Source organism: Antechinus flavipes, chromosome 2, assembly GCF_016432865.1.
Source record: "Antechinus flavipes isolate AdamAnt ecotype Samford, QLD, Australia chromosome 2, AdamAnt_v2, whole genome shotgun sequence".
NCBI classification, from domain to species: Eukaryota; Metazoa; Chordata; class Mammalia; order Dasyuromorphia; family Dasyuridae; genus Antechinus; species Antechinus flavipes.
The window spans coordinates 620,524,663-620,542,306 of NC_067399.1; the positions used below are offsets into that span (position 1 = coordinate 620,524,663).

Genomic DNA, 17,644 nt, shown 5'->3' on the forward strand with positions numbered 1-17,644 from the left:
AAAGTAGCAGACTTGGTAATATTGTAGAAGATTAATTAGTAGAGCCCTCAGGAAGTCTTGACAGCTTCTAAAATATTTCTCCTAGAAATAGACTTAGCCTTAGAGAGAACAATTTGTCCACAGGCTCATATGGTATCTGCTTTAATGATAACTAACAAACTTATGCGGTACTGAAACCAGTGTCCCTCAAGTGATAAACGCCAACACCATTTTAGAGCATGTTTCTGCAAAAGGATGTTTCTTATCATTCCCTTTCATGATGTAGCTGCTCCCAGGACATGGTACTTTTGTGCTTTTGCACAGATGGTCCTCCATTTCTGGAAAACATTTCTCACCTCTGCATGAGGCTGGTCCTGATCCCCTCAGTTGCCAATTCTCTTTTATGAAATTACTTTGTACTATCTTGTATATATTTTGTATTTATTATCTAGGTACATATTGAGTAGGTTTCCTTTTCTATTGAAAATATAAGGAATATAAGGATACTGCCTAGTTCATAAGAGAGTGAGCTCTTTCTCTTTCCAGGTTTCTTTTTGCAATCATCTTCCCTTTCCCTTTCTGGTTGATCATTTATAATCATGTATCTTTGCTTTGCATTTAAGTAAGAACTTAATAAGCAGTTGTTGAAATGCATTCAACATTAAATATGGAAATTTTACTGCCTATTCAGGCATCTAATACAATAAAGCCCTCATTCCCCAAGATTTATCCCAGTGAGTGGCTAAAATGGATCTTGCTCTTTAAAGGAAGAAAAACATGTCAAATAACATCTAAAAGAATTCCCAAGTTTGCCTTTGTTGCATACAGCTGCCGCCTAGAGACGTGCCACCTGTCATAAGCTCATCATTATCGGAGATGCACACACCTGAATGGCAGCAAGTTCTGAAGAATTTTCAAATGTGACACAAAATAAGCAGGCATTTAAACACCAGAGCACGCTTCACTGAACACCTAGTGAATAAAAGTCCCATTCTGGAAAAGGACAACAGGGGGATGAAAGGTACTGACATGGTTGGAACCACTTCCCCTATTTCTTCTGTAGAGCCCATAACTAGCCCATAAGATGAGAGGTTTCCCTAGCTAGGTTTCTTGCTGTTATTTATTTTGCTTACAAGCCATTCCCCTTTCTATTTCTGAGTGATTCTTTACAGTTGTGCATCTTTGCAAATATAAAGCCATCTACCTAGTATGTGTTCGCATTCACCCAGAGAGCTTTTGGTTTTCATAGAGAACAGTGTCCTGAGAGAGAGATTGTGGGTTCCCCTGAACATACACCTCCAGCTAAGAAAAATAGGGTGCTGTGAATAGAAAGGAAGCATGGTAATTCCAACAAGGGGTTTTTGTAAGTGTGGAACAACTTTTTGGGTAGAGTGAAATATTGCTTTCTGTGATTGTTGAGAAAGAAAATTGTCTCCTGTACCATTGGGAAAAGATATCCCTGGAAAAGAATTTCCAACTAGTCCCTTAAGAGAGTTCTTTTTCTTTATATTGCTACCAATCACAACTCTTTTCCATCCTGCATACATTTATTCATTAGGGTTTTTGGACATAATGTTTTTTTGGAAGGGAAAGAGTTGGTGCTATTTTTCTGCCTTCTGTATGTCTGACTTAATGTAATGACTTAAGAGGAAGTGGAAATGGAAGTGACATTTCCTACATGATTGGTTCAAACAATTCACACTCTTGAAAATGTTCCACCGTCTGTATTATACCAACAAACAGGTCTGAAAAGTACAATGATTGAGAATTAATAATAATCTTAGCTTCATTTCACTATTTTCATTCCTTAAAAATATATATTTACAAGGACTTGTACATAAGGGTTGGACAAGATGATCACTAAGCTCCCTTTAAATTCAACAGCACTGTGACTCTGATTTAGTTGTCTTTTTAAAACTAAGACCAATTTTGCAAATATTCTCTCTCTGACCAAGGAGACATTTGTCAGTCATTGCAAATAGTCATTTCCTTAAAGAAAGGAATTCAAAGACCATTCTTCCCTTCAGCAACAGAGCCATCCAAGTACCGCGTGGAGTGTGATTGATTCAGTCCCGGGCTGCATCTCTAATTGTGAGAAGTCATGTGCCGGGATAGATGGTGGCGCTCTCGGAAATACTCGTGGCAAATTGGACAGGTCAGCTTTTCTTCCCTCCTCCTCTTGGCTTGCACCTCAGAAGAGGAGTATTCTTTTTTGTGGTGGGATCGCATGTGGAAAACCAAGTCGGATGTCATGCGGAAGGAGAGGTTACATTTCGCGCACCAGTTCTGGGTAGCCATGCCGAGGGATGTGAACGTGGGCGGCAGGAGCATCAAAGATGGGGAAGATGGGGCAGAGGAGGGGGACGACGAAGAAATGTGTAACTGAGCTACTGGCTTTGGCCACAGTTCCGAGGCATATGGGAAAGTGTTGCACTGGGGGGCCCATTCCTGTAACATTTGCAAGTTGCACAAATCGCTGATGGAAAACTTGGAATTCAAAAGATTTCCACAACACATAGCATCCATGGTGTTAATGAACCCTGACAGATCCCCCAGGGTTTCTGCCGAGTTGCTGACTGGGAGCTGGGAGCTCACTGCTGTTCTCTGGGCCAGATACTTGACTGGTTTGCTGAAAGCGCTCCCCAGCTCACCCAAGGCTCGGGCTGGCCACACAAAGGAGAACGCGCTACCTGTCCCGCTCAGGACACAATCCATTGGCTGCTGTCCTTTGCCACGTTGGTCTGCGTCAGGGCTGTGGTCCCCTTCTCTGGCTCTCTCGCTCTGAAGTTTGTCTTTTAGTCTCTTGACCTCAGTAAAAGCACTGGGCTTCTGCTCCCAGGGGGCCTTCTTGGATGACTGCTTCACTGGATTGAGCTTCCATATGGCAGCTGACAACACATGCTCAGTCCCTCCATCCTCCCTGCTGCAGGAAACAGAGGGAAGTCCCTTCATCAAATGGTTTGTTTTCTCCAGTAACACAATTTTCTGGACCTGGCTCTGCTCAGCTTCATTGGTTTGTATTCTCTTTTCAGGCAAAGGGCTGGGAATATCTTTCCGGGTGGCCATTTTAACCTCCAGGTCTCTGGCTAGGTTGTGGTAGTTGGTAGATTGGTCCAGATTCCTGGTATGGGGAGCTTTGGGATCCGGGGAGCTCATTACCAAGGGGACTTTCTGTGGAGAACCCAGGAAGCAAATGTATCAGAGATAGGAGTGCTCACACTGAAAGGTATGGCTGCATTCTGGGCATCTATAGTCTGAGTAGAGAAGAAACATAATATTATTTCATAAAGAATTCTTTTGCAAACTATGAATCATTTAGTATATAATCTTTAGTATCCTCTACTTCCCCCATAGACTCAGTTTACACGAAGGCCAGTATTTCTCTTTATATATAAACCTCAATTTACTGCAAAGAAACTTACCTAAATGAGATAATTGAAGTATTAGCCCTTGATATTTAGCTTTTTGAAGCTTTTCAGAGGTTTTCATATTTCACTATTGTGGAAAGATTGAAATTGTGATACTCACATATATCACCTTCATGTTTGACTTGAGCAAATTATTTCAGATCTTTAGGCCTCAGATTTCACATTTAAAAAAAAAACCCCACAGGCAATAAGACATGGGAACCTTGCAAAGAAAGATAAAATAATAGCAAAGAAGCAATTTAAGCAACCTATGGGGAAGAAGGGATGTTGAAAAGACAAGACTCATGAAGTATATAGGCAGGTCTCAATATGAAAATTTGTACCATTTCCTATGAATGATTTATTTGTAGCTTACAACCTTACACAGTTGTCTGGAGCATTAAAAGGCTGCCCACAATCACTCAACCACTATGTCAGAGAAAGGACTTGAGTCTAACTTTCAATTACCTATTCTTCTCATCATTAGCAAAAAAAAAAAAAAAAAAAAAAAAAAAAAAAAAAAAAAAAAGCTATTACTACCCCAAAAATAACTAAGTAAAGGTAATTATACTATTATATGTGATTTCTTAGAATGGAAATTTATCTGTGTATTTTGAATCCTCGCTGATGTTCTGTTTTAGTTTATTTTCCTTTTCTGTCTTTTTCTATTTTGTATTTAGTTTTAAATTTTAAAAAGATGTGAAAAAAAGGTAATTACAATCATTCAACTAACCAAACCCCTTAATGCATATCCTTCTGCCACCTCAAATTTCACTTTATGGAGAAAAAAAAAGAAACATAAGAATACTAGATATTAGGGATTTTATTAAAATAATTTCTAGAAAATATTGAGGGGAGGGAGTATCATTATACACACATGCATTTCACTTGCCTTTGTCAATATCTAGTTATATACCATAATCACAGACTTTTATCAAAGTCAACTTAGAAACATTAAATTTATATTCATCAAGTTGTATTTCCTAAGGTAGAAAAGTAAAACAATACCATTTAGAAAGATGGGCAAGAAAGAGCACAGGTTATGAGCCCAAATGGATTTCTCTTTTATCTTTAGTTAAATATAAAATAAAACAGCCAGGCCATCCCATTACTTAAGTTTTCTAATAATAAGTTGACAATGTTAAGCAAGCCAAAGTAAGTGTCACTGGACTTGATGTTGAATAGAAATATCTAGAAAGAAATATTTTCTGCCATCCAGACTCTTATAATTTAAGGGTCTCTCCTGGGCTTTCTCTCTCCTTCCTTTTTACACTCTCCCTACCACCCATGGGTCTAATTATCATTTCTATGCAGAGATCTTCCCTCTCTATTAACATAGATCCAGCCCTAATTTTTTCTCCCCAGCTCCAATCCCATGTCACCAAATATCTATCTCAAAGGTTCTTAAACTGTGAGCCACAATCCTGTATGGGGTCATGTAACTAAATGTGGGAGTCACAAGAAATTTGACAATAAAAGGCCTCAAATATTTTGCCAAGATTTAATTCTTTATGTAAAAATAAACAAGCACATTATTTCATTAGTATGCAAATTTGCTTTCATCTTTATAGTAAATTATTTTATTTTAAATTTTTTTAAATTTTTAGAATTATTTTAAAATAAATTTCCTTATGATTTTTATTAGTAAATGTTTGATTTATATACCCATTTGATATATACCTAGGATTGTATAAAAATTTCTTGGGTGAAGAGAGGTATTTAATAGAAAAAGATTTAAGAAGTCCTGATCTATTGGACATTTCCAACTAGAATATGTGCAGGCATCACAAAGTCAACATGTTCAAAATTGAATTCATTTTTTTTCCCATCCATAGCTCTTATGACATCTCTAAGTTTGGCAAAGCTCTACCATCCTTCCATGTTTCCCTATATGCAACCTCAGTCATTCTCCATAATAAAGCAAATTCTTGCACATATATAACCTATAATAGCTGTCTTGGGGAGGATAAAGGTAACAGAGAGAGGGAGAAAAAAATGAAAGCACAAAAGTCCTAGAAAAGTGAATGTAGAAAATTATCTTTACATATATTTGTAAAAATAAAATAGTATTTTCAAAAAAGAAAAGAAAGAAAGTGACTCTTAACTCTCACTCACTTCATGTCTCCAGTAAGTTTCCATATCTTAAAGTCTCTACATGGAGATGTTGTCTCCATAACATGTCTCACATTAATCAATTTTTCTCCACAAATTCAGCTACCATCCTAGTTCAGATTGTATATAATTCCATGTATATGTATATAATGTATGTATGTAATTTTCCACTCATGATTCCTCTTTGTCTGAGAAATTTTTACTTGCTCCTGGATATGAATCCAACATTTACTAATAATTCATAATTTTGTGACCCCCCCCACATTCAGGCACATGACCCATATGGGGTCACAACCCATAGTTTAAGAAGCTTTGATCTAGTCCAAGTCTCTTTTATTGATGAGGAGACTGAGAAGTTAAATGATTTAGCCAAGGTTATAAACTAGAAAAGATGGGATATTATTATGGGCCAGAACTTGAAACAAGGTGCTGAGTGGAATTGAGGAGACAGTGGTTAAATCTAGTTTAGCATTGATTTAATCCTACAACAAATAATGGTTTCCTAGTGATACAATGATTGATGTATATTCAGTGTACAGCATATAAGCAAGAAGCTCTCAGGGCCAGAAGGACAAGCTCACTAGAAGCTCTCAGAGGCTGAGACAGATTGATTCCATCTTCCACTTTTGTTGTGGCTGGAGGCTGAAGCACAAACCCTTGGAAGTCGGGGAGATTCAGAAGCCAGAGAAGGCAGTCGGGAGCTCAAGCTCTTGGAACCAAGACTACAGAAGGCCTCTAAGAAAGCTAACCAGGCCCCTGGAAAGGAGACAAGACTTTGAAGGAGACAATAAAGGATTTGGACTTTAACTCCTGGCTACTCGTGTGGTGATTACTGAACTGAAATGAAGGCTGCTCCCAGAGACCCCAAGAAAACCCCAACAAGAGAAGATTACATTTTAGAGAGAATGTTACAGGATATAAATCCAGGTTCTATGACTCCAAGTTCTATATACTTTCCATGTCAGAAGCAGCCAAGTGCCAACGCAGATAGAGTCTAGACCTTGAAACAGGAAGATTTGACATAACATCCACCACAGATATCTATTAGTAGTGTGACTCTTGCAAAGTCATTTAAACTCTATTTTCCTCAGTTTCTTCATCTGCAAAATGGGAGTGATAATAGAGTTGTTTTGAGGATAAAATGAGATATTTTGAAAGTGATATATAATATATATAAATATGTATATACACATATATATCACATAATACCATTTAAGTTTTAGGCATTATTGCTGTTGATGGTATAGTTATCTTGTCTATAAAATTTATAAAGCATTTTAAGATCATATCATATGATCATCATATCATATAAGTGCTAGCCATTATTGTTGTTAATGGTATTGTTATCTTGTCTATAAAATTTATAAAGTGCTTTAAGCATTTAAAATATATTTTCTCATAACAACTTTGTATTGGTGTTGCTATTATATTCCCCTTTTATAGTCAAGAGACAGAAGCTAAGAGAGATTAAATGATTTGCTAAAAGTCATGCAACTAATAAATGTCTGATGCAGAATTTGAACTCAAATGTCTTGGCTCTAAGTCTAGTGCTCCATCTACTGCACTACCTACCTTCCAGTTCCAGAATCAATTTCTATGAAAAAATTCATACAAAAAAAATCCCGACTCTCCCAAATGCTAGTATCTTTTTTTCCAAAGTCACCTTACATTATTTCTTTTCTATGGGCACACATACACACATATATAATATATGTACACACATGTATATATTTCACATCTCGCTAAAATGTAAACTTTTTGAGGGTAGGTATTATTTTGGTTTTGATTTTATATCCCTAGTGACCAGCACAGTTCCTATAGCCATATAGGATGCTTAATAAAAGCTATCTGATTTGGATCCCCAGGACTACTATCAACTAGCATGTAGAAGACAAGAGTATAGCAATGTCACACAGCTACTTCAATTCTGAGCAGAAAACAGTTAAGTTATAACTCAATATTTCTGTACTTCTGGTTTGCTCTGCCTAATATATTGATATAGAGATAATGTAGCATCAGTATAAACATTCTCTGAGAGTAAGATACCAGGCCGAGAGAGCCCTTCAGCACAAGACAGGAATAAATTAGACAGATCAGAGTTTTGGCAAAGGTAAATGAGTTTTTAAAATCATGTGAATAATGAGATTACCAAAATAGCTAAAAACAAGACAATTAAAAAAAAAAAACCACAGATTCTTCCAGGAGAAAAAAAGATGTTCAAAAATAATTAGGGACAGGTAAATTAGAAGGCACTTAAATAGTATAAATAGAGGGGGAAATCTAGGATATAGGAGAAGAATTTGGAGCAACTCTATAACAAATGAATTGACAACCAGACTATGGTATTTGGGTTATATAATAACTATATAAGAAATAAAGATCCCAGATTGTTTTAAATTCATTGAAGCAGAATCTTCTGTCAACATTGTGCCCAACTCGTGGAACAGGAAGCTAAACAACAAATAGGAGGTGTATTTGAATGATGTATCTGTCAAAAGTATTTTGATGCTCCAGATACAGGCAAATGCATTTGGGGAGTAGTGAACAGAAGGAGAAACCACAGGACATCTACACCCAGGAAAGACAGGAAGAAGACAACTGTCACGTTTCCTCTAATCAGAGTAGGAGGGCTTCACTGGGGAGCTGGGATTTGAGGAGCATTTGAAAGATGGAAAAGAATTGACTTGGTAAAAGCAAGTGGGTACATTTCACGATCTAAAGATCTGGAAGTTGGATTATAAGAATAAGATGAAGTTCTGAGTAAGTGAATCTTCTATATAGGAGATGGGGGAAATGAGGTAGTTCCCAGGTTCCCAAGTTGGGAAACTTGGAGATCAAGTTGAAAGTCTTAAGACTGATTTAAAAGGTAAAAGATACAGGGCACAGACACCATAGGGAGGGAGGAGATAAGTAAAAACAATAGGCAGGGGAAATGACTGGCAAAGTACAGTGCCAAAGATGGGAATCTAATTAATGGGAACATTATAATAAATTAAAAGGAAACAAAATCATAATAAAAAAGACAAAGAAGGAAATGTTGGTATTATCTCAATAAGAGCTGGCATTTATACAGAGCTTTAAGGTTTGTAAAGTATTGTATATTAAATCAATATTACTTCATTTTATCCTCAACAACCCTGGGAGATCAGTACAATTCAGAATCAGATTAGCATATGGGAAAACTGAGGCAGAGATAATGTTTTTTTTTTCTTAAGTGACTTACTCAGAGTCACATAATTAATGTCTGAGGCTGAATTTGAAGTTGAGTCTTCCTGCCTCCACACTTAGCACTCTGGGCACTCTGCTATCTCAAAGAAAGAAGCCATAATATTTAGCAACCGATTGACTGTATGAAAATTTTTTATTATTATTCAGATTAAATCTTGATATTTCTTGCTTGAGATGGTACCATTGTCATCAAAGATGAAAAAATGTAAGAGGAAGGAAGGAAGGGAGGGAGGGAGGGAAAGAGGGAAAGGAGGAAGGGAAGGAGGGAGGGAGGAAGGAAAGAAGGGAAGGAGGAAAGGAGAGAGGAATGGAGAAGGAAGGGAGGGAGGGAGGGAAAAAGGAAGGGAGGGAGGGAAGAAGGAAGGGAGGGGGGAAGGAACGGGGCAAGGGAGGAAGGAAGGAAGGAGGGGAGGACGAGGGGAAGGAAAGGGGAAGGGGGGAAGGAAGGAAGAGGGGGAAGGGAAGAAGGGAAGAAGGAGGGAAGGAAGGAAGGGAGAAGGCGGGAAGGAAGGAAGGGGAAAAAAGGGAAGGAAGAAAGGGAGGTAGGGAGTAAAAGAAGAAAGGGAGGGAGGGAGGAAAGAACCCTACCAAACATTTTCTTTGTCTATTATTTTTCCATATCACCACTTCTCTCCCTATTGTGGTTCTACTCAATATATTGTGTATCACTCTCAAGGAAAGGTTACTAAAAACAAAATACAATCCCTGCCCCCAGAGCTTATAATCTAATGGGACATACAACACACACAAGGAAGCTGAAAAATAGGTAGAAGAAAGAGTAGCAAAGAGAAACAAAATATATGATTCTGACATCCAGAAAGCCAGGAACAGAGCAGGCAGGTGAATGGAGACAGAATATGGGTTTTTCCACAAATAGAGGCTCCAGGCGCATCTCAACAATGAGACAGGACAGCCTTGCAGAGGGGGTAAGCCCAAGAAATGGTTGGGAGGGAAAAATTGAAGTATATTTGGATTGATTTGGTGATGGAATCTCTAATCTAAGCTGTCTTGTCAACAAAACATTGCACGGAATTCTGTGATTCAATCTCTGACCACTTTATGGAAAGCATCATACTATGGAAACTACTTCACATCCTCCACCCTGTGAAACCGTACCAGAGACAACAACTCATCTAGAATCTGGGTTTAGGAGATGGAACTAAAACTGGTATTATGATGGGACAGGGGCGGGAGTGGTGGGAAGTAACAGGTTTCAGAATATAGTACTTACTGAATTAGGGCACAGTCAGCCTTAGAAGTACCAAAACTCTGAGAAAGAAAGTCTGTTGGGACTTAATAGATCTGTGATAACAAGGATAGTAATAGTAAGAGCAACAATCAATAAACAAATTGCTTTCCTCTCAACTCCAAGATGGAATGCAAGTAATATTACTATTAAAAAGTACAGTAATAAAACACAAATCTTCCACTTCAATTTTTCCTGAAGGTGTTTCCTAGTAAGTGTCATTAGTGAGACATTTCTCCTTCATCATCAGTTTCCCTCACTTCCCAAGAAACCTGGCATCTAAGGAGCTGGGGACTGGTTTGGTTAAGGAAGCTGAAAAAGAAGGAAGGGAGAAGACAGAAAGATTTGGGAGTAAGGAGGACAGCAATAATTAGTGTGGGTATGGCCGGGTATGCAAGTTAAAATTCCATTCAAGCAGGATGAGGTACATAGTCTTCTGTGTTCTGTATCTTGGAGGAGGAAGAAGAGGAAGAGGAGGAGAAAGAGGAGGAGGAAGTCAAATCTTCATTCCTACTCTGCCAAGCCAAAGTGCAATCAGAGGAACCAGTGCTAAAAACCTGCTCATAATCTGAGGTATACAGAGCTATCAGTGTCTTCCAAAACTTTCTGCCAATTGAACAAGTCATTTCCATGCACAAATGCCTACTTTTTCCTCCCACTGCACACAGGATGAATTGGAAAAGGGTCCAGTCGTTCCAGGTTCATGCTTGGTGTGGAATAGAACTTTGACCCCATTCAGGAATTGTTGATGCTACAGTTTAGGCAGTTTATGCTACCTATGCCTGCTTCTGTCATCTTTTTCCTAATCAAATTAAACTGTTTTGCGTCATGTTATGATATAAGATCTAAGTAATCTGTTAACAACAGTTCTAAGAGGAGGGATTTTCCTGCAGATTATTGATTGAACCACTCTCAAGTAACTTAATCCAGACCCTGGGTGACAATTTAGGAGTAACAAGAAAGGAATTTTGTCCATAAACTCCTAGAATTTGTTATATATGTGCAAGAAAACTGAGTCTAACATAGCAAGATCACTTAGCTAGTCTCAGAGTCACCACTGGAACTCAAATACACATTCTGTTTCACTACATTATGATGTAGAGTGTAGATGATGAAGCTTAGTGAGAAACTAAAGCCTAAGTTTGGTAGTGGAAAGGTGAATGGAGAATGAATGGAACAACTGACCCTTTCCCATGCCTATCATGACATGGGAAGAAAACTAAAAACAGAAAATTCAAAAGTAAGGTGAAATGGGGTAGTTTCCTTATGTAGAACTATTGTGATTAAATGTGTGTAGTGTCCCTTTGGACTAAGATCTAACTTGAAGGGTTGGCAACCCAGGTTAAAGTACTCTGTGAGTCCATCCTTCTAAAATCATAGCTCCTGATTCTACAATTAACCTGTTAACTTTTTGATAAAACCATATAATTAACTTAAAGCAAAGGCATTTACTGAAGACAGCCTCTGTAGATGGTAATTGAATGATCCCAGAAACAAATAAGAGGAAGAATGGGCTAGATGGCATTTAGGAAATAACAGCCCTTTCAACAACTCTGACCTTCTACAGACAAGAAAATCTTTCCTTTTAACGTTAATATTCTCCAGGGCATGCCATGCTGCTTCAAATCAAAAAACATAGAATCAAAATGTTGGGTTCCCCAAAGAACAAAGGAAAGGTACTATATAAGTAGGCATAAATAAGCAGTTACAAATAATGAATTGTACACATGAAGTAGCATAAAAAAATATCTCAAAAATATATGACCAAAAAAGGAAGCATAGAGGTCATGTAAATCAGGTTTCCCTCTTTTACTTTTTCTTGGACCATGCTTTTTTAAACTTTCCTTGTATCCCCAGTGTCTAGAAATGGCAAGTACTTAACAAAATAAACAAAACAAAAGTACTTAACAAAAAAAAAAACTTAACAAAAGTACTTAACAAAATTAAAGACAATTGATTACATTGCTATTTTTTCTCCATTCTAGCTAGGTCTCAATCCACCTCACCTCATCCTATATCTGTTTCTCTGTTCTTTGGCTCTTGCTGCCGCTGTTAACAACCAGAGTCCCTTTTTGTTCTCTCATTCAGTTCCTATTAAATGACCTTGTTTATTGGCCATACCTAATAATAAAAGTCGGGCAACAAACAGGATCTACTCAATAAGTCATACTGTGGTATGGTTTGTGCTATTTGACTGTGTGTTTTTAGAGGATAAATAAAAAATAATCTAAACTGCAAAAGTGTCCAGAAGAGAAGGGACAGAGAAATGTCCCTAGAAGTGCTATTTAAACAAAGAATCATGACACCGTTTCAGACTCTCATCCCTAACACCCAGAGATTTGCCACTCCCTGAATTCCTCAGAAGAGCAGCCAGGTCATCTTTGGTCAAGCTTCAGGCCTGCCTCTCTGACAACTCCTAGCAATCTGAGAAGTTGTTTTCTGTTATTCGGGAGATTCTCTTAACCTCAACTTTCTGGCGTGGTTTGTTTGATGGTAGAAAAACACAGATCTCACTGAAGCTCTCCAGCTTCCTTCCAGGTCTCACATTTCCTCACATCCTTAATTTTCTCCTGCCCCAAAACTTGCATCAGCACTGACTTTTCCCAACCCAGAATCAATTCAGTTTCTTTTCAACAGACTTTGCGAAGTGCTGTGCTGTCTCTGATTACCACAGGACACTCTGTGGGAAGCAATCACACATCTGACGTCAGTCACCAGCCTTGTCTGTCCCTTCAGTTCCAGATCTGCCAAAGGCAGTTCCTCATTCAAAGGCAGAATTTAATTTTTTAAATTATTTAATAATAATTTAATTTATATACATATATATTATGTAAATATAATAATTTAAAATATTTTAATTATTTAAGCTAGTTTTATATTTTAAAAGGATATATATATATATGGGGAGGAGTGAGAGAGACAGAGAGAGGGAGGGAGGAAGGGAAGAAGGAAGGGAGAAAGGGAGAGCCTGAGACTTTCCAAAATAGTCATGTCTTAGTTCTTAACTGATTCATTAGAAACACTTTGAAAAGCCTTGATTCCTTGATTTAAGGGACTAAGTCTCAGACACGGAATCAAAAGACCAGGAGAAAGCTCAGTACTATTGCACACTCTAGAACTGAAGCCCAGAATTAAAAAGGAGATAATAAGACAGGATTAAAATGTTTTAAAAGAGTCCAAGCTTCTTAGTGGTAGGATAGAAATTGTAGACATACTTGTTAAAATACTATCAGGAATCTTTGGGAATTCAAGGAAAACAGAGTTTCCCCAATGCATTCCATGGCTATTCAAAGGTATTTGGCTTAATGATCTCTACAGGAAGCAATGGGTAAAATGATGGTAATGGGCAAAATTGGGTACAAAATGGGTACAAAATGGGTAAAAATGACTGTTGTCTGGACCGTAAACCCAACCTCGATGGATAGTTAATCCACTGGATCACATCACTACATAATTTGACACAAGTAACGCAGATGGCCTGGATTGCATTTGGGAATTTAGCAAAAGTCCCTCTTTTCAATCTTGTAGATGCCAATATTGCAACATCACAAATCTGAAAAATCCAAGTTTTCTCTTACATGGGGATAAAAGAAGAGGCACTATTCCTTCAAACAGAAGGCAGCATATGTCCCGGGCTGAATTATTCAGCTGGTGGGAGCAGAGATAGGACTATGACATCATCATTGCACAGAACTTCTGATGGAGGAAACTCCCTAGACAAAGGTAGGTCAGTCCCTTCGCTGCACATAGTAGTCGTGGAGACCTGCCTCTGGTAGTGACTTTCCTTGGGTCACATGGACAGTATGTGCCAGAGGGAGCACCTGAATCCCAGTTTTCCTATCCACCACAGCTGCTCTCTGTCAATCATACCTTTTCTCTAGCCACTTGTTGCTATTGATTTAGTGATTTCCTATCCAGTCTGACTCTTTTGGGGGGTTTTCTTGGCAAAGGTATTAGGATGTTTTACATTTCTTTTTCCAGCTCATTTTACAGATGAAGAAACTGAGGCAGAGTTAGGTGACTCTCCCAGAGTCACACAGCTGTTGTCTAAATCATATTTGAACTCATGGCTTCCCGACTCCAAGCCCAGCACACTATCCATTGCACCATCTATGTCCCTCTACCCACTTTATCACATAATATATGTGTATATACATGGGTATATATTCATATAAACCTACATAATTAAGTGTATGTATATATGTATATATACATATAATAAATATGTATATATATATCAGAATTCTATTTGCACAGACATCATCATTGCACAAATGATTCCTATCATACTTTTTAATTCTAAGATTCTACAATTCTATGATTTGAATTTTATAAATTTATTTCCTCATTTAGAGGAATTTAGTTTTGAGGAATCACTTTCCTCATGAGAAAAGATTTTTTTTTTTTTTTGTACAAGCTCTTACCTTTATGGAAAGCTCTGGCTTTAATTTCCTGGAAACCTAGGAATCTCGAAAGCTCTTCATCATACCAGACAAAGGGCTCTTCATGCTTACTGATCTTCCTCGTGGGGCGGAAATACAGCTGGCTGTTTTCCAACTTAGCTTCCAGGTTCTGCTCCTTGCTACCGCAAGCTGCCTGAACAAGCCTCATCCATGTCAATCCGGGGGACTGAGAAGGGAGTTAGCATCCACCTAGTGGACATAGATACAAAAGAAAATCTTTTGAAGGCATTCAGGAAACACTGCAATTTTTCCCAAATCGGCATGACATAGCACAATATCACATAATACAACATAGATTGATCTTCCTTAAATAGAGTTCTATTTGGAGACAAGTAGATGATACAGTGGACAGAGGGGAATTCAAATCCAACTTCAGACATTTTCTAACTATGTGACCTTGAGGAAGTCATTTACCTTTGCTTCAGTTTTCTCAACTATAAAATAGGGTAATAATAGCATTTCTCAGAGTTGTTAATGATACTTAGTACAATCTTTTGCACATAATTTGTGTTTAATAAATGTTTATTTCCTTCCTTTGTCTCATGTTACTCCCTATTCAATAAACTTCAATGGCTCCCTCTTATCCCCAGTACCAAATACAAAATCATCCATTTGGCATCCAAAGCTTGTATAACCATGACCCTTTTTAACTCCCTAGGCTTCTTACACCTTACTCATTTCCACACGCTCTGAGGGAAGAGTACATTGAGCTTCTTGCTGTCCATTGCACAAAACTCACTATATCCCATCAATGGACATTGACTGGCCATCTCCTGTTCCTTGAACTTCCTCCTTCCTCATGTCCACCTTTTAACTTTCCCAGATTGATTTAAATCCCAGCTAAAATCCCACCTTCTACAAAAAGCCCTTCCCAAGTCTTATTAATTCTGGAATCTTCCTCCTGTTAATTATATCTGTTATCCTGCATGTGCTCTGTTTGATTGTAATTGTTTACCTGTTGTCTCTCCTATTCGATTGGAATCTAAGTGAAAGCAGAGACTATTCACCTTTCTTTGAATCCTCAATACTTAGTATAATGCCCAGCATATAATAGGTGCTTAATAAGTGCTTATGGATTGGCAACACAATACTAAACTTCCAAGCAATTCCTTTGGGGTAGTCACATTGTTCAAATGTCAAATGTATCCTTGCCAAAAAGATTATTTTATGGAGAACTCATGCATGGCAAATGCTTATGGGGTAGTCAGAAAAAGTAATACGAGGACACTCTCAAAGTCTCTCTTAAGAACTTTAGAACTGATTGCATGGCATGGGAGACACTGGCATAGGACCACCCTGCTTGGAGAGCTCTCCAGAGACAAATCTGGACCCTATGAGCAAAGCAGAAGTAACTTAGAAGAAATGCAACATATGCAGTTAGAGAATCCATCCCAAATGTTCATTGGGACTATTTGTGCCCAACCTGTGGCAGAGCATTCCGAGCTCATATTGTTCTGTCAGACACACTGAAACTTGACTCAAATAAAATAATGCTATTTTGAGCCTCTTCGAGAATGAAGGACAACAACCAGTACAGAACAAAATAGCATAATAATAACATGATTTTCAGTTGCTTTGTTTTGTTGTTGTTGTTGTTGTTGCAAGAGTGTTCATATAGTTAGAAACCAGAAGAATTGGACTGTGAGCCAACCAAAGATTCTATAATTAGAGATGAAAACAAGAGACTTGTCTAACCCTGGAGTCCTGGTCTGAAGCTGGAGCCCCCATTACCGTTGAATCCTCCTCTATGCCTTCTAATCCAGATGCCTTTTCTCATCACCTTCCCCACTCTACATCCGCTATTAAACACCAGACAACTAAAGCCATGGCTTAGCTTTTGGCACCCCAGATTGCCCCATATTTTGAAACTACATCTCAAGCAAGTGGTTCATTTTCTCCTTTTCTTCAACTACAAAATGCTTTTCTCTGTGTGTATATATGTGCTGGTGAAGTTTTAATTTTCTGCTCTGAATCTCAAGCTATGTGGCCAATTAGATCATGCGGTTAGAGTATTTCTATTAATGAGACTCACATCTTAGATTAAATCCCTGGATGTCAGTTAACTGAGCTCTGTGGGTCTGTTCCATGACTACAAACTGCCCTTTTAAGCCCTGTTGGCTATTAGTCACAAAAACTCCATGAGGCAATGTGTATGGATTAATGTAAATCCATTCCTGGGACTGGAAAAAACAACTCAGAAGTCAAATCCTACTAATGAGAGATGGAGCAGTAGTATCCTCTCCCTAAGTGTGAGACAGTGAATAGGCCCTGAACTTGGAATCAAGAAAACCTGGTTCAAATCCCTCCTCAGACCTTTATTATCTGTGTTGACTCTGGGTGTGTCATTAAAAATCCTTTGAGCTTCAATCAGTAAAATAAAAGGTTTAAACTAGACTCCAACGTATTTTAGAGCAATAAATTTATGATTCTATGAAAGGTACACATACCTACCATACCCCAAAAGGCAGCAGCAAATAATGGCTGGAGAATCAGGAAGACATAAGTTTGAGATCCATCTCTGACACATAATGACTATGGGACCTGAGCAAGTCAACAAAAGCTCAGTTCTTCAGGAAACCTTTAAGACTCTCAGTTTCAGAGCAAATGATGTTTAAGATTATAAGTTTACTGTTCTATAGAAGAGTAGGAGTTCCCTCATAAAATTCCTTTCAGCAATGAAATAACACAGCCAATTTTTAATAAATATCCTTGATGAAGGGCAGCGCTAAGTGGCTCAGTGGGTAGAGCACCAACCTGAAGTCAGGAGGACCTGAGTCCAAATCTAATCTCAGACACTTAACACTTCCTAGCTGTGTGACCCTGGGCAAGTCACTTAATCCCAATTGCCTCAGCAAATAAATAAATAAATAAAAGTCCTTGATGTTATGGATCAGAAATAGCCGTTAGTGTAAGGAAAAGTAAGCTAACATTGATGCAAGCCTTGTTCACAAACCTAGAAGAGAATATTCAAATGGGATTCCCAACCCATTTAATTAATTTGATCTTTTTCTGTCCCTTCCTGTTCATAAATGTCAAATAAAGAGGACATTATGGACATGACACGATAAAATTTCATTAACATTTTTTTATTAAATAATATAGATCTGTGCCATCAAACTAAGAATTTTGCAGTGTTTGGGGATTTTGGTTGAGTGCTCTAAATGGATTTCCTCCTCACCCCCTTCAACAGTCAACTATCTTTGATATTG

The 17,644-nt window shown here is 38.0% G+C and overlaps 1 protein-coding gene across 1 annotated transcript in view; it reads right to left on the reverse strand.

Annotated features, from left to right (window-relative positions):
- Positions 1–1,239: 1,239 nt before the first annotated feature.
- Positions 1,240–17,644, reverse strand: part of ZNF488 (zinc finger protein 488) — a 37,565-nt gene continuing 21,160 nt past the window's right edge. Inside the window, exons 2-3 of the mRNA XM_051973979.1 lie at positions 14,397–14,624; positions 1,240–3,233 (exon numbers count right to left, since the gene is read on the reverse strand). Coding sequence (XP_051829939.1) covers positions 2,065–3,135 — 1,071 coding nt within the window. The 5' untranslated portion in view covers positions 3,136–3,233; positions 14,397–14,624 and the 3' untranslated portion in view covers positions 1,240–2,064. The remainder of the gene's footprint in view (positions 3,234–14,396; positions 14,625–17,644) is intronic.